At 33.4% G+C, this 26,762-nt stretch overlaps 1 protein-coding gene across 1 annotated transcript; it reads right to left on the bottom strand.

The window, feature by feature from the left end:
- Positions 1-351: 351 nt before the first annotated feature.
- On the bottom strand, positions 352-24,755 carry LOC150105570 (ATP-binding cassette sub-family C member 1-like). The gene is made up of 31 exons (XM_090394919.1): positions 24,672-24,755; positions 13,268-13,444; positions 12,991-13,116; positions 11,953-12,090; positions 11,652-11,762; positions 11,247-11,308; positions 11,012-11,137; positions 9,183-9,341; positions 8,918-9,092; positions 8,562-8,816; positions 8,197-8,262; positions 7,944-8,081; positions 7,666-7,812; positions 7,054-7,138; positions 6,742-6,935; positions 6,473-6,649; positions 6,168-6,335; positions 5,639-5,826; positions 5,325-5,517; positions 5,032-5,127; positions 4,796-4,916; positions 4,463-4,607; positions 3,263-3,428; positions 2,713-2,912; positions 2,193-2,319; positions 1,976-2,077; positions 1,507-1,653; positions 1,256-1,414; positions 974-1,140; positions 665-859; positions 352-547 (listed from the first exon to the last, which is right to left on the bottom strand). Exons 1-31 carry the CDS (start codon positions 24,717-24,719, stop codon positions 436-438), a joined length of 4,470 nt encoding a protein of 1,489 aa, XP_090251045.1. The 5' UTR covers positions 24,720-24,755; the 3' UTR covers positions 352-435.
- Between the last annotated feature and the right edge of the window lie 2,007 nt (positions 24,756-26,762).

Raw genomic sequence — 26,762 nt, 5'->3', positions numbered from 1 at the left:
ATGCCGAGTACGACACTTCATATATAATACAAGAACGCTTTGTGATTTAAAAAGAATTATTTTACAGAAAAAGTAAACGATTTTATTCAAAATCCGCGTGTAGCATATGTAGCATATTCAGGTTTATTTTTTTTTTCATTTTGAAAGAAGATAAACCTGAATCCAGTTCTTTTCTATAGCGCATATTATAATCAATAATTGAACTATTTATTCTCGCAATTTTCGAGAACAGCTACAGTCGCTATTAGCAACAGACATGCGTAATGTCGACATTCACAGAAAACAGAATTTGATTGTTGAAATCCTAACAATGAACAAGTTTAAAAAATGATCGCTGAACAAGAGGCATAATAAATAAAACAAATTTCATTTTTATTACAATGAATTTATACACAGACGTATAAATAACAAGGTATGAACTATTGCGAAATAATATCATAAAAGACCAGCATCTTTGGCCATGGAATAAAAGATGGAGTCTGGTTTCTTCAACAAGTCTAGGGGCTGACCCACTTCAGCAATTTTGCCTTTTTCCATAACGACAACTCTGAAATAAAACAATTACATATCAGCATAACTAAATAAAACAAAACAAAATAAATAAAATTCAATAAAAAATAAATATATAACTATAAACTTAAGAATCTATAGTCCTGCCACCTACCGGTCACTATCGAGAATCGTATTCAGACGATGTGCTATGGTAATTACGGTACATTCTTTGAATTCTGTTCGAATTGTGTTTTGTATCAATCTGTCCGTTTCCATGTCAACAGATGCAGTAGCTTCATCCAGAACAAGTATTTTAGATTTCTTTAATAATGCCCTGCTCAGACAAACCAATTGCCTTTGTCCGACACTAGAAAAAGAAATATTATGCATTTTAGTATAATTTAAAAAAATATATATTTTGGCGATATCTTAATGTATTTATGTACTATGTTAAGGCCATAGTATGTACTGATCCAGTTACCTTAAGTTTTCTCCCCCATCCACAACCTCGTGCTGCAGTCCGGCCGGTAGCGATAATACAAACTCCTTCAGATGAGATTGCTCCAAAGTCATCCACACGTCATCATCACTGTATTCGTTATTAGGATCAATGTTTAATCTTAAGGAACCGTTAAAGAGAAATGGATCCTGAAACATGCAATTATATTATTGTTTAGTTTCCATGACAACCATCAAATGACCATTTTTATAAAATTATTTTTTAAATTTCTACATAGCTTCATATACTAAAATAAGACTTTACCTGTGGGATGATGGTTAGTCTTGATCGCAGATCATGTAATCCTAAAGTTTTGATATCCAAGTTATCAATGGCGATTGTTCCGGTAACTGGTTCGATCAAACGAAAGAGCGACAGTGTGAGAGACGACTTGCCAGCACCTGTACGTCCTACAACTCCCATCTAGTAAAAGAAACAAAATCAGTAATTTTGTATTACCATAAGCTAATGTAATGATGAAAGCTTTGGTAGAAAAATAAGCTACAAAGACCTACTTTTTCTCTTGGGAGAATGTTTAAGTTCACATTGCTCAAGACCAGATCCAGTTCTTTTCTATAGCGCGTATTATAATCAATGAACGACACAGCGCCATCTTCCGGCCACGAAACGACGGGTTTCTTATTTGAAATTTCCCAGGGTGCCTACAGAAGTAAAATACTGTGTGATAAACTAAAATAAATAAATAAAAGTTTAAATGTATGTGAAATTCGAGATTTAAAACATTACATGTTAAACATATACTTTTAGTGTATGCTACATTCAAGATGCATGCTAGTTACAAAATCTAACAAGTAGTTTCGGGAGTGACATGCAAGATAAATGTTAGATGCAACTTTCAATGCATGGTTTATTTGAAAAATAAATAAAATATTTTAAAAAATCAATGATTTTTATTTCAGGATGAAATCTAGTCCCTTAAAAATTCCAAACTTACACTAATATTGAAAATAGATGGACTTTTACCTCTAAAGGAAGATGAGAATATTCATCTACCCTTTCTGCAGAGACTAATACATTTTCCAGTGTCGTCGTTGACCTCACTAACATTATAAGGACATCAGAAACCTGAAAATTAAGAGAAATAAACAAAGGGAAATTTATACAAAAAAAAGACGAATATATAAATGATATAACATCAGAAAAACCTAAATAACGAACAAAAATTAAGCTGATGTCTTACATTAATAGCATAAGACAAGGCCAATCCAGCGAGGCCTGCTTCTGTGGTTCCTTTGCTGGTAACTACCAAGAGGGAAGTAGCTAGGATAACAATGGAACCTAAAAAATCAAGACGGATTCCCAGCCACCTAGAACAACAACAAAACGAATGTGATTTTAAGCTGTGTGTCACCATAGGAATGATATAAACCATCACTAGATCAACTGTATCCCACAAATATTAAGTTAAATAATGATATGAACCAATATAATACAATAATATGATATTAAAGATTAAATGCAATCATCATACCACGTTAAGGAGTTTATCTAGGGATAAGGACAACATACCAGACTAATAGTAAATACTATCTTTAGGAAGTTAAGGAAATAATCTAGGTATAAGGACAACATACCAGACTAATAGTAAATACTATCTTTAGGAAGTTAAGGAAATAATCTAGGTATAAGGACAATATATTTATCAGTTACATATTTTCATTCTAAATTAGAATTAGAGACTAATATAAATTACATTTTACCTATTCGCTGTAACGAACTGAAAATAGCATCTCATATTGACGTCCACTCTTTCGTTTAAAATATTAATGAAATGATCTTCCACACGATACGCCCTTAAACTGGATATTCCTTGAATACTTTCAGAGAAATGACTATAAATGGGAGATTTCGTTGTTGAGTTCAAACGTTTCAGCTGCCTTGACGTGGCGATATATATTTGCTTTACATGCGAAATAAAAGTAGGTAAATTTCCTTATCATTTATATTATAAAAAATAAAATTTATTAATGTTATTTGCTAGTACTGTATTTATTCATTTATTATTATTACTATTATTTACTATTAAAATTTACTATTTCATTATAGTAAATCTTGTAATTTATTATGATAATTGCTAATTTAAAAACAATTACTGTTATTCAATTTATTTTTGTTTTGTTTCAACTATATATAATTAATTTGAATGCAATTAGATAAAATATAATTTTAATTTAACTAATAATTTAAGGAATCCCTTTTATGGAATCCCAAAGTTTGAAAACCCATGTAATTATATTTCCTTCAACTCACCTGCAGCACGTAGTAGATTAGGCAAAGTGGGAGAAAAGCAGCGAAAAATAAGTAATTCGTTATTGATATAACAACAAAAGTTCCAACTGTAGCAAGAATTCCATTAGTCACTGCAGTAAAGTTGCCAGGTATTTGCGTGTCTATGGCTTCTATGTCGGCTCCAAACCTAAAATAAATGAATAAATAAAAATCGATGAGTAACACTTGAAAAATATAGTTTTATTATGATTATATTAACTTATTTAATAATAAATTATTTTATAATATATTTAATAACTTATTTAATGAAATAGAAAAAAATAGCGTTAGAATTATGTTACGTTCTATAACTCTTGACATATTTTAAACTAAGTTACTTTAAAAACTCACAAATAAGCATTCAGTCATTATAAGGACTGGCTTAAAGGGGCAAAGCAAGAATGCTTTTCATCTTCCCCGTTATCTGTAGAGGACAGTGTAGGGATAAAGTGTTATTGCGCTATTAAAGCTCTGATCATGGCAGGAGGGTAATAGCAATAGCCGAGCCTCAGTTAGAACTTCATTGGCTACAGCATTGCCATCCATTACCCTCCAAGGGTGTTAATCCAATGTTCAATATTCTTCGATATCAAGCATTGAGTCCTTAACCTTATAAGGACTGGCTTAAAGGGGCGAAGCAAGAATGATTTTCATCTTCTCCGTTATCTGTAGAGAACAGTGTAAGGATAAGGTGTTATTGAGCTATTAAAGCTCTAATCATGGCAGGAGAGTAACAGCAATTTTCATCTTCCCCGTTATCTGTAGAGGACAGTGTAGGGATAAGGTATTATTGAGCTATTAAAGCTCTGATCATGGCAAGAGGGTAACAGCAATAGCCGACCCTCAGTTAGATCTGCATTGGCTACAGCACTGCCATCCATTACCCTCGAAGGGTATTAATCACCGCATCACACGGTCGACTTTCGTCCTTCCAATCATCAAGCATTGAGTCAATAAAGGAATATTATGCATATAATATATATAAATTAAACAAAATGGTAATTTTATTAATGACTATTACAAATTTTATTTTGCAATATTTTTCATTTTTTTGCTATTATCTTTTCTTTTTAAATATAATATTTAATTTTTAATAAATATTATTTTTTTATAATAAATATTTCATCACAAATATATGACTATATTGACAACGATTATTTCAAGGACAATCAGTTAATTTACCTGTTTAAAATCCGTCCAAGGGGCGTGGTGTCAAAGAAGGACATCGGACATTTTAGAATACAGCCAAGCATTCTCTCATGAAAAATTCTAGAAGCTCTATTTGCAGCGTAAGCTAATATAATTGTTGCACTCAATATAGATATCCCTGGAATAAAATATAAATACTATTAAAGGTTATTTTATTGTGAATATGTAACTTATAAATTAACGAAAATATACTCTTACATAAAAATAAAATATAAACTTTTAATTTTTATAAAAAAATTAGGTATATAAAATGCTATTTAAGGTTTAAAATAAAAATTTGTAGTTATTTAATTGAAAATAATTTACCTTTGCAAACACCTAATACACCATAAACTGCAATTCTTAGATTTCTTAGAGAAATATCTTGAGTACCATCAGCCAAAGGAAGATCTTCGGTCCATTCACTAAGCCACAGGCTACCTGCTATCTACATTTAAATGCAAGAAAAGTGATAAAGAAGACTACAGAGATTCGAATTACTGTTAAAATACAATTATTTCATGATCTTTTGGAATTCATAGATGATAAATAAAATTAAATACCTCAAAGGCTTGAAAAGAAGACAATCCCAGAAAACATAGCAGCGACAGAAGAATGGAAGCATTCTTGATATATTTCAGGTAGACTCCAGCCTTGATCTTGAAAAAAGAAATAAATAGAGAAACGCAGCGTAAATTCATCGTCAAATCTATGATATATATTTCTGCCATCTGGTGAGTTCAAACTGAACTAGCTAATAGTAATGAATAATTATAATTGAACTTATTATAAAGATTTTATTCATATTTGGGCTAACCTGTACACACACACACACACACCGAAATTATATGTTTACCTTTCCTTCAACCATCTTCTCCTCTTCTACAAGCTCAGCTTTCTTTAACAGCGCTTTTTCTTCCACAGATTTCGATCTCGATAACTGTCTAGAGATTTGTCGCGAGACTTGACGACTGATTGCTTTTGTCATTAATTCTTTCAACTCCTCAGGATTTTCAATGGAAAACTGTGAACATTCTGACTCGGCAGGACTACCGAGAAAAAAAAAAAAAGAAAGATTTAAAGAATATTTTATTTTCAACTGTTGTAGCCTCAATATCTATTTGAATAATAATCCCAACGTATCAAGATATTCAGAAAGGATATAAATACCTTAAGATCTCTTCAGTTTCTTCATCGGTGCCTTCATCCATTTCGTTTTCAAAGAGATTCGAAGACAAACTTTGTCGATTTAGAAGCTCTTTGTAGGTACCTATATCCTCAATCTTCCCATCTTTCATTACAACAATTAAATCGACATCTGGCAGCACTGAGGGATTATGGGTAACTAGAACACGAGTCTAAAATCAGAAACAAGAAATGAAGCCTTTAGTTATATTCCAATTAATTGTATCGATATCTAATATACTTAATATCTAGTGTATTTAGCAATAACATTAACTTCGCTCTACTGACTGGCTTTAAATAAAAAAAAAAGACAGCAAATACAATATCTATGTTCTTGTAGTACACGGATTGACAGTTTTGTTTCTTATTATTAGCAACAACATAGTTTTCTAATCCAGTTAACGGGTGTTAATGTAACTGGAGCACAAACTATTTACCGATCCATCAGTCTATCAATACGTGGGAAGGAAAAAACAAAGGATCAACAAACTCTCACCTTTCCCTAAATCCTTACCTTATGACGGAGTATCCCGTCATGACTGATGACGTGTTCGAAGATGTGTCGTCCCACGTGCGAGTCTACGGCACTAAGCGGATCATCCATCAGGTATATATCGGCGTCTTGATATACAGATCGCGCTAGACTAACGCGTTGCTTTTGACCTCCGCTCAAATTAACACCCTGTGAGGAAAAATAATTTATCGATGGCGATTCAGCGTTAACTTAAAATTAGAAAAAAAAAATCTTATATTGTTTTAAGGGAAAAACTGACAGAAAAATTTTATGTATGTAGAATAATGTAATTATTGATATTTTACTTTTTCTCCTATTTCGGTGAGATCTCCAGCTGGTAAGACTTCCAGATCGGGTTTCAAACAGCAGTCATCGAGCACTTTTTCATACGCCGAGAACCTATACGGCTTAGTAAAGAGAATGTTCTGCTTCAGGGTCATGTTTTGGATCCAAGCTTGTTGTGGCGTGTAAGCTATCGATCCCTAAAAAGGACAGTTTCCATTCACTTAGTAATAATGGCCAAACTTGGATGATTATTTCTAAACTTAATAAGCGATTGATAAACAGCTCTTACCAGTGTGTCGACTCTTCCTATAGTTTTGTACATTTCTCCCAAAATTGCTGACAAAAGAGAAGATTTTCCTGATCCGACTTGTCCCACAATGGCAATCAACTGTCCTTTTGTGATGTTCAAGTTAATGTCCGTCAATATTGGTTGTTCGTCTAGTGACCACGAAAATGTACAGTTCTCAACTGAAATGGCATCCCCTGCAAAACCAGTCCATCAGTACTTAAGCGTATTGGAATATTTCTAGTACTTTTGCGTACGTTATAAGTAATCTCTTAAGACTAATTACGCAATGAATAACAACTGATATGTTCTCACCTGGTAAAGGGTTTTGTCCCATTCGATCCTGGTCAAGCTCTTCACAGTTCAGAAACTCATCCAAACGATTCACCGAAACTTTGGCCTGATAAAAGACAAGAAAAATACCGATCAGACTGACTGGTATATAAAATATAATTTCATAGGGTATATGACGATGCTGATAAGATGCGATTTGACAGGATATGAATAAAGATAAAGACATTCATATTTAGTATTATGGATGGTGTAAACAGAAGAGGTAGACCATACAGAGAATGATAGACGACATAAAAGACTGGTGTGGAATGGGTGTACAGAAACTGCCACACTGTGCACTGGACAAAAAAAGGTGGAAGATTGTGAAGGAGGCATCGAACACCAACGGGCAGTAAGCCCATGGTTCGTGATGATGATGATGATGAAATAAAGATGATTCTAGCAATAGGCAATTGTAAGGGGATAAATGAAAGAGAAAGAGAGAGAGATGGAGAGAAGTTTGCTATTGTTTTGTTGCAATGGTATATCCAGAAAATTCCCATGTTTTATTTTATTTTATTTTTTTTTTTTTTGAAAATGGTATTTTTTTTTTTTTAAATATTTTCAAATAAGCTATTTGCATAAACTACTTACTTGAATCATAGCAGAAATCAATTCTGGTAGAACGACAAGGGAAAATCGAAGTAGATTAAAGACCGTAAGGGATACAAATGCCGTACTGGGATCAAGAACATTCTTCTCATCCACAAGAACATATGTAACAAAAGACACGACAGCAATCTTAAAAGAAAAAAAAACAACAAATTGTTATTAAAATAAAATTTAAAATTCTGCATTTCGAAATAGATCTGGTACATGACGCTAAGCTTTATTAAGTTCGTATAAGCCTTAAATTAATTTGTATGCATTACCAGAAAGGGTGTGCAAGTCCACAGAAACAGCATTCCTGAATTTACCATAGCCAAACTACGGAGTGAGTTAATTTCATCTTTTCGAATGTCGGAGATTGTATTCATAAATGGTATTTCCCAAGCATAGAGTTTTAAGATCTATGTAAGATAAAAAAAAAGAAGAAGTTAGGATCAATTTGCAACACGTTTGTAAAAACGCCAAATAACGTGATGCCAAAATTATATATGCGGGTAGATTTTAAGATGGTCGTACCTTGATTCCATTCAGAACCTCATTGACATGCTTGAGTCTAGAGTCCTTCGTTGACATCTGCTTTTCCTAAGTAGTTATAAAAGAAAAAAAGACTTAAATAATGTGTTATAAAGCACGTTACATAACTTAAATCTTTTAATGAGTTTTTTAAATTAATATATATTTGAATTTTTAATTTTATTAATTTAATTAAAATATGACAAATTTCATTACATTTAAAATTATAATTTATCAAAATTATAAATATATTAATAAATTTTAACTTCTTTAAATTAAATATTAATTTAAAGTGCATAATTTTGAATACACCAATCCAAATAATTCATTACAATCTAGTTAAAAGGTTTCCCTTGGTTGACACTAACCTGATAGATTTTAGCTCGACGTGCCAAGTACCAAGCTAAAGGCATTGTTATAACCATAACAGCCACTCCCGCAAGGCATGATGGTCCAAGATACTTCCACAATAGCGCTATGCATAAAATTATACGAATAGGAGAACTCCATATCAAAATTATAAACAATAAAAGATTGGCTATTTTTTCTGAATCGACAGCCATAAAATTGACTAGTTCTCCTACAGTATACTGACGTCTTGCCATGTTACTTATTCTTAAGAACTGCAAGAAAAAAAAAAAAAATGAAATTCAAAACTCTGTAGCGAGCTATATCTGAGAATCACAGTACAATAACATTGAACTAATAAATTGCCTTGACGTACCTTTCTATACAGAGTAGCGATTAAAGATGACTTCACCTGTATTGAAGCACAGATGGAATAATAGAGAGAATGGAGCAGGAACATCTTTGATACAATGGCAGATAAGAATATTGCTGCAGTATATGCATAACCTCTCCATGTTGGCTCTTCGTTAGTTATAAACTGCAATATGTAACTGAAAAGAGATCGATGAGAAAAAAATAAATAAACGAAAAAAAGAAAGAAAGATGGAAATAATTCATCAAGTTTTGGGAAGAATACTTACTCAAGAAGAATTGGTGGCAGCATTCTTATGAAGTCAAAGAAAAGATCGTAGATTACTGACACTGCTAACAATGGCCAAAATGTCTTTGCCAACAGCCACATTATCGAGAGATTTTTTCTTTTACTTTCAGTCTTTACTGAACTTTCGGGCTTCTCACACCTAAAATAATTTTTTTTTTAAATTTTTAAATTTTAATTTTTTTAAAATTATAATACTAGATTAGTATTATAATATGGTAGCCACACTGCAGTTATCAACACAACTTGTCATACTTTGAAATATCGGATTTTAACATTTTATATTCGAGTATCGCAAAGCAAATTATATGAGAGCAGCGATTATATTTTGTTTTTATTTTCCAATGAAAAAAATAAACCCTGAGAAATGGTTGACTCGTTCCGAAAGCTATTCTGCGAAAAATATTGGGTTTTCATTTCTTTCAGCAGTCAAAAATAAATGGTGACAATTTTGTCTAATTAATCTATTAAATACATTAAATAAGTGCTCTCAGAGAAGAAATAAAAAAAGTAAGAATGCTGTTGCTATCTAATCGAGCATAATTAAAATACAGTAATTATAATTTTGAATAAAAATTCCATATAATGACAATAATCACAATGCCCACGTGGAGATTGGGATACAGAATCCAATACCCTTGGAGGGTAATGGATAATGGATAGCATTGCTGTAGCCAATGAAGTTCTAACTGAGGCTCGGCTATTGCTGTTACCCTCCTGCCATGATCAGAGCTTTAATAGCTCAATAACATCTTATCCCTACACTGCTCTCTACAGATAACGGGGAAGATGAAAAGCATTATTGCTTCGCCCCTTTAAGCCAGTCCTTATAAGGACTATAAGGCCTACGTGGAATTTAGAATACATACCGATAAACCTTGTAAGGTTAACTAAATCATATCATCCAGATGGAAAATTCTAGCAGGTGTTCCTCAGGGTTCTTTATAAAAGGAAAAAAATAAAATTGGAATGATGAATAAAGAGTCGTAAAAAAACAAACCTATAAATATTTTAGAGGCATACTCATCTGGTGTTATATTTAGATGAGCAGAGGTTGGAAGTCTTATGTCGACTTCTGAAGGACGCCACTGGTCGGCGGACCACAGTTAGAAAACATAGTACTAAAGAAAATTGGAATTGGGGTTGAGTTTTTTTGAATTAAGGCCGAAGCAACTGGCCTTAAATCACTGCGTGTGTTTTCCTATTCGGTTCGCTTGTTTTTCGGCAAGAAAAAAACAAGTTTCAGGGAGGAAAAACTTTCCATCCTCGTATGAGACAGGCTAACATACCTTCAGGTTAAACGCCCCGATAAGGGCTCTTGGCATCCTTGATAAACGTAGGATGCTGAAGTCCTTTTCAGCAGTTTCATTAAATGAGCTGTAGAATTTTTCTCTACTCGGTTTTTGCAGTTTTGTAGAAAATAATTATAAATAAATAATACTTTTGTACAAAAGCAACACGCCTCTGCTTAGTTTCTCGCAGCGTTTTTCCTTCAGTACCTCCTTCAATTCCTTTAAAGCTATTGTAACAGTTTCACCTTTCTTGAGGTATTGTGAGGATTACACCATCCATATCCTAAAAGACAATGGCAAGAACTTTCCCTGCTGACTGTTTGGTTCGAAACTTCTTTGGCCATACGGAATCATTGTGTCTCCACTCCACTGACTGTTGTATGTTCTCTGGGTCATTGTGACGAAGCCATGTTTCATCAACAGTCAGAATACGACCTAAAAATTTGCACCTGATTTCTCAAAATGACAGATAGCAATGTCTTACATATATATTAAATATTATAATTCTGTTAATACTTACTTAGTATGCATCTGATGCTGATAAGTAGAATCCAATCTTGTCCACACCTTTTTTGTTCTCAGAGAAGGAGGTAATGTGAGTAGGTCATCTGGTTTCAGTATGCTACGAAAACCTTTGATCATATATCTATAACATGACAATAAAGAGCGATGTCTTATCTGCTTTATTTTAAATTATATTTAAGAAGGAGCTAAAATAAAAGTACAAATATATATACAGATTAAGAAAATCTTACTTGTCAACCCAAGAAAACGTCATACGAGACAAAAAAGAGGCTTCACTCAGTTCTTCAGTTGGCTGTAAGATGAAGAAGTTAAAAGGAAATTTAAAATTTCGTCTAAAATTCCATAATTGGTATTTATTATGATCACAATAACTTGAACTAGTAGATGTATTTAATACTGTGGCCAAACGGATTTAGAACTTTTGAAAGGGAATTTATTTTTTTCAAAAGGGAATTACAGGAAAACAACTACACTGGAAGATTACAATAATTGGTATTTATTTTTAGCACTATTATATGCACGAAATTCCATAAGAGGCAAATGTTCGCAACATATTACCTGGAAACACCATTATGTTGAAATGCATATTGATTTCTGTGCAAATAATGAAATATTTAAGTAAAACTGTAACTCACCTCATTTATATGTGATGTGTCATTAAATGCAGACAACAGGAGCTGACTCACAACTATGGGGTAGACCAGCATGTGTAGGAGAAAAGCCTCGTGACGGATCGGATACAAATTCTAAATATTTGTACAAAATAATCCGTTAACTGTAAATTATGATATATAAATTCAAATATATTTTAGGTACATATGATATAAATGCTTGTTTTTGTAGTTTAATAAGCAATTCTCATATAAAACCTTTGGTTGAGGATAATGCGAAAAGTTTACAAAAAGTTAGTATTTTTGAAATATAATGGCTACTTACTGAATTAAATGTCTTTCTTAATGACGAACTGTATGTGATTAAGCCACATACTGACTGAAGACACCAAAACAGGAGGAGTATTATGGATGACTTTCTTCCAAACTGCACAGATCCCCACTGCAGTAACAATGCTAAAATCTGAGTCAATAAATAAATAAATAAATATTATCGGTTTTTGAAGAGAATAAACATTTGACTAAAGGAAAATCACAAACGCAAAATGATTCTAAGAAATAGTTAGTAAACCGAAATTGACTGAAGATCGAAATGATCTCTAGTGTAGATAATATATTTAGCTGTCTCGAAATGGCTATTGAAATAATTGAAGCCCAAAGCGTCACAAGATTTGAATTAACAATTGACAATTGTAGGACAGAAGCAAATCATGTTTTCTGCTAAGGATATGAAGTGAGCACATGATGGATGTTTGAATCGAATAGTCAGTCAGTTTTGTTCTAAAACTGATCGTAACTTAGCTTGGGTAGTTTGACAATTTTTTTTTTTTTTTTTTTTTTTTTTTTAATTTAAACATAAACATCGTCGGACTTGTTACACGTACAACAGATTTTGCATCGCATCTTACGATCGATGCAGCTCATATTTTGTGAACTTACATTACTTGCATTATGACAACTGAAATTTTAATCTAACATATTTAAGAAAAAAGAAGGTATATTTAAATTATAAACATTAGAGAAAAAAAAATTAAAGAATCTCTAATTATTTCAAATATTTTTATATCTTTATAAAGTTCCATTATTATATTAAATAAAAATTAAATTAATTTAATTTCACATAATCAGAAAAGTAAAAATAACGAAGTATACAAATATAACATTTCATTAGATCAAAACAATGTTTATTTATTTATTTTTTACATTGTCCTTTTCTCTTCTGATTCGACTACTCTATTTTTATACGACCATTGGAAGGGTGAGGGGTTATAATTATTGAAACGAGATGTTCCCTCACTATAATAGGATAGATAAATGCAAATTATACATTAAAAAATGTTAATTGCTACCGTTGATCACTTACAAATGCAACAATCTTTAGAGTTAATCCAGTGAAGACAGCCAGAGGAACAGGATTTGAATTTACATGCTGATGGACCGAAATGGATAAGTCAACAATACACGCGACTATTAAAAGAATAGAAAACACCTGAAAATATAGCAAATAAGACGTTAGATAGTTATATATTTAATAAAAAAATTCACAAAATGATATAACGTTGTGATTTTTTCACACATTGCAAATTTTCAAACAATGTTAATTATTGATTATTTGGACATCGACTTTCATGTGGACGTACCATTCTTGCAATATTAAGACACGTCCAAGGTAAATTCCGTTTGCGTTTAGACCGCAACAACCAAACCTCAAATGGCGCCATTAAAAACATAAATCCTTCAGGAATCCATATCAATACGGTGTTCTGGAAACACGGAGTAAAGTCAGGAGCATCTGTGTACCACGTCACGTTGAGATCCTGATGAAATATAGAAAAATTCATTCTTAAACTTTAAAATTTATATAAAAAATTAAAGTATTTCTAATTATATAATAAAAATATTAAAAAAGGAGTACAAATTTTAAATTAATAAAAAATATAAACAGAATATGTTTTATATTGAAAGTATTAGTATAAAAATAATATTTTAGTTCATAGTGATAATTTAATTTTATGGAGATTAGGCATTGATGGTTAAAGTCCTTTTTAGGACTTCCAGGGTAAGAAATCGCAATGCTGTAGCCAATGAAGTTTTAACTGAGGCTCGGCTATTGCCGTTACCCATCCATGACTAGAGATTTTAGCTCAATAACACCCCCATCCACACAGATTTTCTTCATTCAGATGACGGGATAAAGAGTCACGGACTCAGTCCATCTCCCAGTTCTTTTAAGAACTAATTTTACGGACACTATCGTATGAACTGACCGTGAGATGCGGTGATTAATACCCTTGGAGAGTAATGGATGGCAATGCTGTTGCCAATGAAGTTCTAACTGAGGCTTGGCTATTGCTGTTACCCTCCTTTTACGGAGATGGCAATGCTGTAGCCAATTAGTTCTACTTTCATTCGTTTCTGGATGCAGTCTTTGGGTTAAACATAATTTCACGGGTATATACAAATTTGAATATGATTTCTGTCATGAAGTACTGTTTAATTATCTTTGAACGAAGTTATTAGCTCTTAGCATGAGACGATAGAGTAGCAAAATGCTTAACGATGTACTAAATAACAAAAAAAAAAAGTGCTTACATCATACTCTAAGAACCTAATCTGGCATTCATTTAAATAATAAATATAATAGGTCTCATTCTGCTTAGATTAATCAAATCCCTTTGGGTTGGATTTTATGGCTTAGTGTTCGATATATAAGAAGCAATTTAAATCTTCAGATCAATATTGTCCACCGGTTACAAATGAGGTTTTTTTATTTTGACAATAAAGATTTCTACATCTTTTGAGTAATTATAAAGTAGTTCAGCTATAAGATTTAAGAAAAAATGGCTTGGACAGCAGTACTTTTTAATTATTATTATTTTTTTTTTTAATATTCTGTCAAGAATTGCAGGGAACTTTGGATCTTACGAAAATATCCAAGATATGCAACACAACCGTAGACCAAGACATAATTTTGAATCAAAACACTTGAACTAGTATATGACTCCATGAAAACCCAATTAATCAAATGATTGTATTTTTTAATTTTTTTTTTTTTTTTACAGTTCATTGTAAAAACAATTTATCGTGAAAAAATAAAATAAACAACCACTATCCAGGAAGAATTGTTCGATGATGAAACACTTAAGTTTTTGAGAAATAGTGCTTTAATGTATTCGTCAAAACGATCTAACTCAGCCTAATATGCTGATAACATGAATAAGTAGCTTATCAAGGATTTCAATAACTGTTTGGTTCCTATATTCTGTAATGTATATATACACTTCATAAGGGGCCTAGTGATTGATTTAATCAACTTGAATTAAAAAGACTCTTCGGAAATAATAAAAGCAATTGATGTTATTAAAAAAACTAAATGTGTCATCTGTTTTACGGTAGAGTTTGTAGGTAATTGTTGTTAATTAAAATCGGAAAAATATTTCCATTTAGAATAAACCGTTAGTTTCTGTTACGGGAACCATGTGAGTGAATTACTCCCGTAGATTCCTTGATTTGTCTGGAAAAAATGGGCTTTTAAATGGGTCACAGTCAGCAGTGAACAGTCCTTCATCTTCCTCAACTGCTGATCTATTCATGGACAACTTTGAGACAAGTTTCCTGTTCAGAAGAACTCTGTTCTACTCATTAAAAGAAACCAAGGGCTTATCCTAAACGATGTCTGGAAACCACTAATCAGATCACTTGACCTAATCAGACTTTACTTCAACAATTACCTACAAACTCTACAGAGAGACAGCTGCCACGAGTCATGGTAGTCATAGTTAATTCGAGTTGAATCATGTTCTTCTAACGAATTATTTAGTGTTTTTCATTCATTTATTATTATTTTGAAACATCAATCGCTGTCTTTATTTCTTCTTTAAAAAACCCGGATGAAGTCGTCAGATTTGGAAACAGTCGGTTGGATTATTTTCCAGTATGTTGTGCAACGACTAATAAAATATTTCTAACATTAATAAGCATGTTATTATTTTACTCGTGCAAAAATCAACATAACCGTAATCCTTTACTGCAGTCAGTTTTTTAGAGAGCTCAATTACTCTAGATTCGTTTAAGATTTAGCTTGAAAAAATAAAAAAGTTGAATCCTAGATCTTTTTAATATTTGTTACAGTCGATAGTATATCTTAGCATAAATGAGTAGCGATAGCGTTATACTCATTCATTACATATTTATTGTAACTAATTACATATCGTTACGTCTATATCTTTGGTTTTAAATAAATTTATGAATCTAATAATCCAGATAAGTTGGGAAACAACAAAAGCGTGTAATTGTATCCATTCGTCTTATTCCACTTCTCGTTGCGTTCTTTTTTGGTTTGTCTTACGAACACAAAGCGCACGTGAGTTGCTAATCATAAATACAATAGGCCCCCGTATCCGTGGGGTTTGGTTCTATCGTCATCCGCAGATAGTAGCGAACCCTATATATACTAGTTTTTTCCTATAGATAAATACCTACGACAAAGTTTTTATAAATTACGCACAGTAAGAGATTAACAACAATAACTAATAATGAAACAGAACAATTATAACAACATCCTGTAATAAAGTTATCTGAATGTGAATGGAATCTTAGCAACCTCAGATGTGTGTAGCTTTCTACACCTTTGCAACGAGTTGCCCTGGTGATGGACAATCTCTGCGATCAGCCGAACTGTCTATTACTTAAAAGAAAGAGCCATACGCTTCATTTCGGCGATGTAAAATTACTTAGGCAAAGTGGATATTAGATCCAACATTATTTCAAAGCCGAATGTTTGTAGAGACTATGAAAGTTTCGTAAGTTGACATTTCGTATGTTAATATTTTCGGACCGGGTTGACCGCGGATAATGGAGGTGGGGAAACTACTGTATAACAAAGTGCCTTTGCAACCAAGAAAAGCCAGAAGTATAATGAAATCCATTTCGATTTATTTTTCGGTGAAATTCTGTTTCGATGAACTGAGTTTTCGGCGAATAATGTGTTCGATTAGTTGCTTTGTCGATTATTTGTTGTTCAATGAATTGTGTTTTCATTGAAAACTTGTAACTAACAAGTTACAAGTGTTCTTGTAACTTGCTGTTCGGTGAACTGTGTTTTCGATTTGTTTGTCGATGAACTATCGTTCGATTATTTATTTTCGATAAAATACGAGATTAGATGTTAATTTAAGAATGTCACAGAACAGTTTTTGATGGGAGATGAATTTCGTCTTCCGTGTGAGAGCACCTCCCTGCTTATTGGTGGTCTGAAGCTTGTAAAGGTTCGTAAAGCCAGGTTTCTGGACTGAACTGGCTTACCCACGTAGTAATTGTGCGATAGGTTTATGCATGGGAATTAATAATGATCTCTAAGCAGCAAGTGGTAAAGGCTTTTTGGAGTGCAAAGAAGCGCCAAGAAATCCATGACATTGTAAAAAAAGCTACAGATCATGAAGAATTACAAACATCCCAATTCTCCTCTCCCCCTACATAGACGTGGAACAATCGGCATTGTTTTGTTACATAAATTCTAAAACGTTCTGTACGGACCGAAAAAAAATAGATTATGTTATGTATATATACATGAATATATATATAAAGAAAAGCCGAAATTTGAAACGTTTTTATCTCTTCATTGTTTTGAAACGTCCAACAATGTGTTTGCCTTCACGAGACAAACACATTGTTCACACGCCTCGAGTCATTAGAATTGAAGGAGAACCGGCTTACCAGCTCGAAGCTCCTTCCTAGTATATATGAATATGTATGGCATATCGTAAAGCCATTCATAATTACACCACAATTCAACTTCCCATTGCAAAATAGAATTGCATTTGGATGACACTGTTCATCAACCCAGAAGATATTATCCTTATAAGGACTGGCTTAAAGAGATGAAGCAAGAATGCTTTTCATCTTCTCCATTGTCTGTAGAGGACAGTGTAGGGATAGGGTGTTATTGAGCTATTATTAAAGCTCTGATCATGGCAGGAGGGTAACAGCAACAGCCGAGCCTCGGTTAGAACTTCATTGGCCATATTTAATGGTAAAGCCGTCTCTAAAAATTCGGACGATCCCTAGGCCACTCAATCGTCGGCGAAAGACCGTCCATCTCAGCACTGGCTCCACTCAGTGATGGCCTTCCACCTACACACCACCACCGAGCAGAACCGCTCATATTCCAAAGAAAATCATTCACCAACAAAGCCCATCACCGGGCCGTGCCGGAGAACACTTTCCCCGAAGACTCCTATTGCTCCCTTAAGGCAAAAACCTTAAGAGAGCGAAGTCAAACTCTCGAATCTCTGCGCCCCAGGGGGGTAATAGCAACAGCCGAGCCTCAGTTAAACTTCATTGGCCACAGCATTGCCATATGTAAAGGTAAAGCCATCTCTAAAAATTCCGACGATCCCTAGGCCACTCAATCGTGGGCGAAAGACCGTCCATCTCAGCGTTGGCTCCACTCAGTGATGGCCTCCCCCCCCACCGAGAAGAACTGCTCATATTCCGAAGAAAAGCATTCACCGACAAAGTCCCTTAGCGAGCAGCCGGAAAACACTTTCTCCGGAGACTCAAATTGCTCCTTGCTCCCTTAAGGAAAAATCGTAAGAGAACGAACTCAAACTCTCTAATCTCTGCGCCCTAGGGGGGGGAGGGTAACAGCAACAGTCGAGCCTCAGTTAAACTTGATTGGTGATATACGTAAGTAAAGCCAATCTCTAAAAATTAAGACGATCCCTAGATCACTCAATAGTGGTCGAAAGACTGTCTCACTCAGCGTTTGTTCCATTCAGTGATGGCCTTTCCCCCCCCCCCCCCCCCGAGCAGAATCGCTCATATTCCGAAGAAAAGCATTCACCGACAAAGCCCATCATCGGGCCGTGCTGGAACACACTTACGCATATATTAAAGTTACAAATATAATTTATATATATGTATGAAATAAAATATTAAAGACTAAAATTCTTAATACAACGATTTCCAGAAATTGCCATCTGTTTGGATAACAATAGATAACAATATAACAATATATATAGTCCTTATAGTCCTTATAAGGACTGGCTTAAAGGGGCGAAGCAAGAATGCTTTTCATCTTCCCCGTTATCTGTAGAGGACAGTGTATGGATAAGGTGTTATTGAGCTATTAAAGCTCTGATCATGGCAGGAGGGTAACAGCAATAGCCGAGCCTCAGTTAGAACTTCATTGGCTACAGCATTGCCATCCATTATCCTCCAAGGGTATTGGATTGAATGAATCAATCACCGCATCTCACGGTCGATTCACAATATATATATAATACATAATTTACTATAAATATTAATGTATTTAATTAAATTAAAGGTGTTTTATAATTTCTAAAAAAATTTATAAATTTCTAAAAAAATAAATAAAATAGAATTATATTTTTATATATATTAAAGTTACAAATATAATTTATATGAATAAAATTTTAAAGACTAAAACTCTTGATGTACGATTTTCCGAATTTAATATCTCTATGGATAACAATATCGACATATCCAATTTATAACATATTTGGAAAATATGAGTAGAAAATATTATTACGCTGAAAATATTATTATAAATACGACCTATGAACATTTAAACTGAGTAAAATTAAAACATTTAAGATAGTATAGTAAATATGTTTAAGCACAACACTTTTCTTTCGTTCATATTATATTAAATGAACGGAGTCACTAAGTGAACAATAATTGTGGTGAACGGATCGAACTATCAGAGCTAACCGGAATTATTTCGAAACATATAATGAGATAACGAACATTCAAGAAATGATCCGATAGAAGGAAATATGCAAATTCTTTAGAGATAATAATGTTAGTTTTTCATTTTTAAACTAGTAAAAAAACTCGTTTTACTAACTTTCCCTCTCCCATTCTGTTTAAGTATTCATAATACCTGAGATTAACTCTGTTGTTAGTATTTCTGAATGCTAACAACGTCAAGTTCTTTCCCGTTCTCCTGATTTTTAATATTGTGCCTAAGTAACTGAAAACCTTCACTAAAAATTGCGTTTAAGTAACTGAAATGTTTAACTTGTTCCATAGGTTCTCCATTCACGATGCAGTTGACATTTTCAATGTTTCTGCCTATTTTCATTGTCTTTGTCGTGTTATTGCTGACCTTCATACCATATCTATTACAACAGTCAGTGGCGGCACGTGGCTTGAACTCGTCGGAGTGCTGCAACTTTCGAAAATATACATACACACTGTAAGGCAGTGTATACGTGTTTGGATAGAATATCAAAATTATGGTAAAAATAAAAACCATTAAACATGAAAAATATTGTTTATTATTGATAAAATTATACAGTTTAGTATAATTTAAAATTACTTAAAATAAAATCAGTTCCTTTAATTGTAATTAAAGGAATGGATTTACAATTTTTGGACATTACAATTAAATCCTTTAATTGTAATGTCCAAATATTTAAAGAGACGGAATAAACACGATAAGCACTATGAACACCCTACTACTTGCACGAACTGCATATAAACAACAGTGAAACTACGCTACGGACAGCGCCGCATTACGCTAATAGCTCGCATCTCACTATGACGTGCATATGCTTGCGCGCATAGCAATATGACGCTGTGGTAAACACAGTCTGCTAGCGTCCTTCGCCCTCCTAACTGCTACAAGATGGATTTTTATTATTTTTTTATACAAAATAAGAGAATTGTATAGGATTATTGATTATAAAATTAAATACTACAAGCAAATATAAATAAATTAATAAATAGATTTATATATCGAGAAAAATTGGAGGTGCTGGAGTTTCGCAGTGCCTATGCACGAGCCGCCTCTGACAACAGGTATTCAATTTCAAAGAGCTGAAATTAACATCTCCAATTTTGATATCAGGTTTAATACCACTTTCCTTCATCATGTAATCCATATATATATATATAATGAATATCAGAGATGATAACGTACATCCTTGTCTGACACCAGATTTAACATTAAACCATCTTCCTGTACTTCCTTCAATTCAAACTGCTGACTTACAACTCAAATAAAGACTAAGTATTGCTTGATATAATGCCCCATTGACACCATACTGTAGCGTATTGAATAGCTTCTCTCTCTTGGCACCTTATCATATGCCTTTTCCAGATCTACAAAAACCTAAATACAGATCTTTGTTATATTCCCATGCTTTCTCAACTATTTGTCGTAAAGTGAAGATCTGATCCTGAAGCCGCTACCTGGCCTGAATCCAGCTTGTTCTTCACCAAGCTTCTCTTCCACAATCGTTCTCAACCGTTTATCAAGTGTACTTGCATAAATCTTGCCAGGAACACTCAGTAGGGAAATACCTCTGTAATTCTCACATTCAGTTTTATTTCCCTTTTTATATATGGGTACTATGAGAGCTGTACTCCAATAATCTGGAATTCGTCCAGGCCTTCTGAACTATGCAGTCCTTAAAGTCCTTAAAAGGACTGGCTTAAAGGGGCGAAGCAAGAATGCTTTTCATATTCCCCGTTATCTGTAGAGGACAGTGTGGGATAAGGTGTTAATGAGCTATATAAAGCCCTGATCATGTCAGGAGGGTAACAGCAATAGCCGAGCCTCTGTTAAAACTTCATTGGCTACAGCATTGCCATCCATTACCCTCCCAGGATGAGTTATGCAGTGCAGCCACTGTAAGACTTTAATACCTCCATACTTGAGCATTTCTGGTCGAATATCATCTACTCCTGCTGCCTTTCCACATTTCAGGCTTTTGATGGCTTTTCTGCTTCAAGTATGGATATGTGTTCCTGACCTCATGCCTGTTGAGTTTTTTTTACCACTGTGCTATCACTGCTTGTTTCATTTAGCAATTTTTCGAAGTAATTACTCCATACTTCAAGGATATCTTTTTCTCCAGTTTTCATGTGACCTTTATCATCTCTAATTCCTTTTACAGCACGCATGTAAACATCCTGTATGAACCGTGAGCGTACTGTGTCAGGAATTTGATGATGATAAATAAATTTCATTTAAAGCTGAATTAGATGATCTTATACAAAGGTATAAAATCAGCAGAATTTTCTCCTCTAGGAAAAAAAGTATTTTACTCCATAAAACTTCGATTTGTCACCTATGCAATAGACAAACCGCATACACGTTCTTTGATAAAAGAGTTCCTTCTCGTCATGTCGTGAGGAACCTTCAGTAGGACTTTTCAACCGAACATAAATTAGCTGGTTTCATACAAGAGCCGTAAGGAGAATTTGCTCTCGGAAACTCACTTTTCCCTCCTACAAAGCGGATAAACCGACCCAAGAACACACACCTGCAATGAAGAGAAAAAAATATAATCAGGTAGATTAGTACGTCGTTTAGCGACCTCCAGAGACGAGTCCTGTGATATCATGGAGGCGCCATGTAATAATAATAATAATAATAATAATAATAATAATAATAATAATAATAATAATAACAACAAATACAACTGATATTAAATATATTTTTAAAATTGTAAAATACGATACAAATTTAATTACAAAAAATTATTATTATTATTATTTGTATTGTTGTGCTGTGCTATTAGTATTGTGTTAATTTATATAAAAATTTTAGAAAAAAAAATTACTTATAATATTCAGAAAGAGTGTGAATTAAATAATTTTAGTATTAAAATTATAAATAAGAATGTCTAATGATTATTAACATAAAATTTATTATTCAAATTAATATAAAATTACTGTAAATGTTTATATTATTATTAAAGATTTATATATATATATATATATATATATATATATATATATTACTGTTCCCATTATAGACTACCGGTCGCTGTAGTCCTTGAAAAAGGAGAAGGAAAAAAAAAAAAAAAACGAGAATACAAAACTTGACAATGTCCAACCTGAATTCTCTTCAAATTCAATTCATGTATAATTATAATCTATTCTAGACGCGAAACGAATACCTGAGACGTAGGGTTACCATATTCTAAAATGGTAAAATGCTGACACCCCATCGCCTGACCAACTCGTTCCGGACACAAACATCTAACACAAAAATAAATACATATGTTTGAAATCTTTACCTTTGTAAGCTTTTCATTAATTAGATACGATGAATATGCTATTAGAACACACAAAAATATGAGATTTTAAGTGTTATAAGTCTTTTGAAACAAGAGTAGGCCTACATGAAAAAGAATTAGACTTATCACACTACATACATTACTTTGCAGCCCATGCATATTTTTCGCTAGACCTAATTTTCTTTAGCAGTTCTTTGGTTCGACATAAATAGTCGAACATATTTTTACATGTAAAATGTCTGTAATTAAATTCAACTATAGCAAGTCCTTTCACAGATTCTATTGTAAGTCTATTTCTTTCCTTGGTCCACTGAGCTTGTATTAATGAAAAGAGCCTTTCAACACTGACATTGTGACCTTGAATTGCAAACGGAAACTGAGTCAACTTTACAATTTCATTGTACTGTTCTTCACGCTTGCAGAATTCAATGTAGTCACACCATTTTTTCTGACTTGACACTTCTTTTCCATCATATGAAGCAACAAATCTCTTCAAGTTGGAAAATTGGTCAAAACAATTGCTGGCATCAACTTGCACACCTCGTTCCATCAAGAAGTGTATACATTCTTCTACACTTTCCCAAGGAGGGTTCTTTAAGACCTAGTCACTTAAAACAGTAAAATTCATTAAACTGTTGCATCCACACGTTCAAATAGTCTAAACACCCTACATAAACATGGAATTGCAATTATCATCCCCAAAAGCAACACATTTATTTTGAAATCCCAAATTGTTTAGTGTTTTACTGACATAAGTTGAATAGTTTCTGCAGTTTCATTTCGTTTGCTCTCAACATTCACTACTTTAATCTGTAAACCTCCATTCTTGTAGTCAAAATATTGAATAAGGATAGGAAGTACTTTCACATTACCATAGTTATTAGCATCTATTGAAACACCTATAAAGGGAATATCTGCCATGGATTTGATTATGGTTTCTATCGAATGGGGAGCAAAAACAGAATTAACAACGGCTTGTGTTTTTGTGCGTCCACTCGACACTTTGGCTGCAATTTTTGAATCGCTGAAAATTTGTTTCAACAATCCAGGAGCACAGTCCATGGAATTGTAACAGTTGTGACGAACAACAATATGTAAGGGCCCCTTCAGCAGCACTTACACTGTCTTCCAATTCTGAATTTGGCTTGATAAAATAATCACTTAATTTTCCTATTGAACTCTGTCTTCTAACACACTTTAAATGCTTTTCTGTTTTTGCACGTAGTTCCAAGTCTCTTATCCCATGTGCGACCGAAACCTGTGTACCAGGACTGCATACAAAACATTCAGCCTCCCATGGCTCACGTCCAGGGCGAAAACATGGAAAATTTTCCCTATGATTATCATCGAAGGGGCACTTTCTTTTACCTTTAGACATCCTCCAGATAATCTAAAATAAATATAAGTAAGATGATATAAAATTATATCGTAATGTTTAGGTAGGCCTACATAACGGTTATGTCATAACCTATAACGTGGTATACATTTTAATTCTAATATAATTTGATAATTAATATCTTACTTACTTGATAAAGTCATTAATACTAATTAAAAACTAATAAAACTAAGGATGCGTCTTGATTTCCACTTCAAACACCACCACTATCATAGCACTAAGCACGCAGTAACGCCATTAACGCGAGGCAAGCATCAGCGAGAGAAAAAAAAAAAAAAAAAAAAAAAAAAAAAACGAGTGAGCGCATTTCGATTCGTTAGTATTGATTCAATTGTTTCATAATATAACCAATCTCCTGCATTCTTGTTTCAGCAATGTTACCAACATAGGAGAAACGCCTGAGGAAAAAATGTAAAATGCTCCTAAAGAAATACGGACAAAACGGGTTTTTTTCGAAAATGTATGCGGACAGATATTTTCATTATTAAAATGCGGACATGTCCACATAAATGTTGACGTATGGTAACCCTACGCTCAGAGAGAACACGAAGGTCATATTGTTCCCACTATCAGAACCTGATAAACTTGACTTACCCAAAGAGGTGTTAAGCAAAAATCTGTTTCTAAACTGTCAGTCATCATGGCTTTCTCTCTCTAACACGAACCGACAGGCTTATAACACAAGACTAATACATCTTTATTTTCTTTACCGGTTATAAGTCACTACACGATACTAGCGCCACTTGTGCAAACAGTCAAGTGTGGAATGACGTCATGTGATTGTACAACGTCCACGTGTTTACAGAGTGCGCTGCACAACAGAAAGTGTAATTGGATAATAGAAAATGACCAGTCGTTGAACCATATAGATTTTAAAGAGATTTTTAATACTGAGGATAAAATATTACATATTGCATGAAGGAAAATGTAAGAAATATATAGAATTCAAAAGAAACATTTAAAGAAAAAAAAATTCTTCCTATCGCACTCTATATTTATTTATAGCTATAATGTTATTTGACAACGCATGATCAACAGAATAGAAAACAAAACAAAACAAAAAAAGGTGTAATGAGGGAGTTCCGTCGGACGTGGTAAGTAAGCACCCAAAGAAAGGAATATATAAAGTATTCACTAGAGAATTATGCATAAAATAGTAATTTTAAGAATACTTATTTTGCTATCAATTTAAACATTTGATTGCCTCATTATGCTAACATCTGACAGTTAACATTTTCTTTCGCAATGATAACAAATTAAAGATAATCAAGTACTCGGTTTGTAGAGTTTTGTGAATCATTTCTCTCAAATGGAAGAAATAGTTTAAAATGTTATATAATAGCTTTATATGCAATCACTTTTATTAATTTTTTTTGGATTTATTTTTTAAATAAAAGTTACACAGTTATTAAAATATTAATGAAACAGGACACCATTAACATTCTTGCATAACTAATTTACAAAAAGTTTTTGCAAATAACCTAAACAGATTGGATTTATTCCAATACCCTTGGAGGGTAATGGATGGCAATGCTGTAGCCAATGAAGTTCTAACTGAGGCTCGGCTATTGCTGTTATCCTCCTGTCATGATCAGAGCTTTAATAGTTCAATAACACCTTATCCCTACACTGTCCTCTACAGATAACGGGGAAGATGAAAAGCATCCTTGCTTCACCCCTTTAAGCCAGTCCTTATATATATAAGGACTAAACAGATTTTAGGTTAAGGTAAACCTTAACCTAAAACGATTTACCTTTTTAGGTAAACCATAACCTAAAAAGATGTGTGAATACGATTTTAGGTTAAGGTAAACCTTAACCTAAAATCGTATTCACACATCTGTGACTATGTGACTATAACTATATATGTGACTATATGACTATATATATTTAGGTTAAGGTAAACCTTAACCTAAAATCGTAGTCACACATCCGTGACTATATATATATATTCTGTTTTACGCTTGCATGTAGACTACATCGTATTATATTATACAGGCTTTCTAACTTGTTCTCATGGAATAAGGCGGTTAATCCTTATTGCCACAGTCTCCCATGTTTGTAAATTTCGTTTTTTTCAGGATGCCTTGCCTGTTTTGCTGAATAAAAACTCCGAGCTTCCGAGAAGGGGGAAAAAAATTCACCTCCCTATGAAGCCGGCTGACTCACCTTTAGATGGAAAGCCTTGAGAAAGGTTCTTCACATCTTAGACGGCATTCGAATCCAGGTCTTTCCGATCAAAGAACATCATTGATACCGACTGAGATAAGGAGGTTCATTGTGACCTTCTACACAAGTTATTTCTTCTCCTGGCTGAATGAACATGACAGTACTTGAGCTATGAGTTGGGGTAACAGCATGAAACTTTTTGGAAAAAGAATAAACCTTTTGGGAGGGGAAAACCAAGATTAAGTGTGATGTTCGTTACCATTCTTAGGATATCGAAATGACCTAAACACCTAATCAATCGCTATTAGGAAACGGAAATATTCCAGAGATTGATTCTTTGAGTTGGCGTGGATACAGTAGCGGAAGATGACCTCGGGATAGCCGAAAAGGTCCTCCTCAAAGGCCACATTAACGACCACACATCATCTAAATGATCGTGGCCAAGCACCGATTCAGGAAATAAATTATCATTTATGATTTAGTACTTTAAGTGTAATAATCTTGTCTTCTTCCTAG

The sequence above is a fragment of the Typopeltis vanoorti genome, chromosome 6 (genome assembly GCF_054136105.1).
Source record: "Typopeltis vanoorti isolate ZY-2024b chromosome 6, IOZ_Tvanoo_1.0, whole genome shotgun sequence".
Lineage (NCBI taxonomy): Eukaryota > Metazoa > Arthropoda > Arachnida > Uropygi > Thelyphonidae > Typopeltis > Typopeltis vanoorti.
Note: the sequence above shows the minus strand (reverse complement) of the source record. Positions and strands in the feature narration are given on the sequence as shown.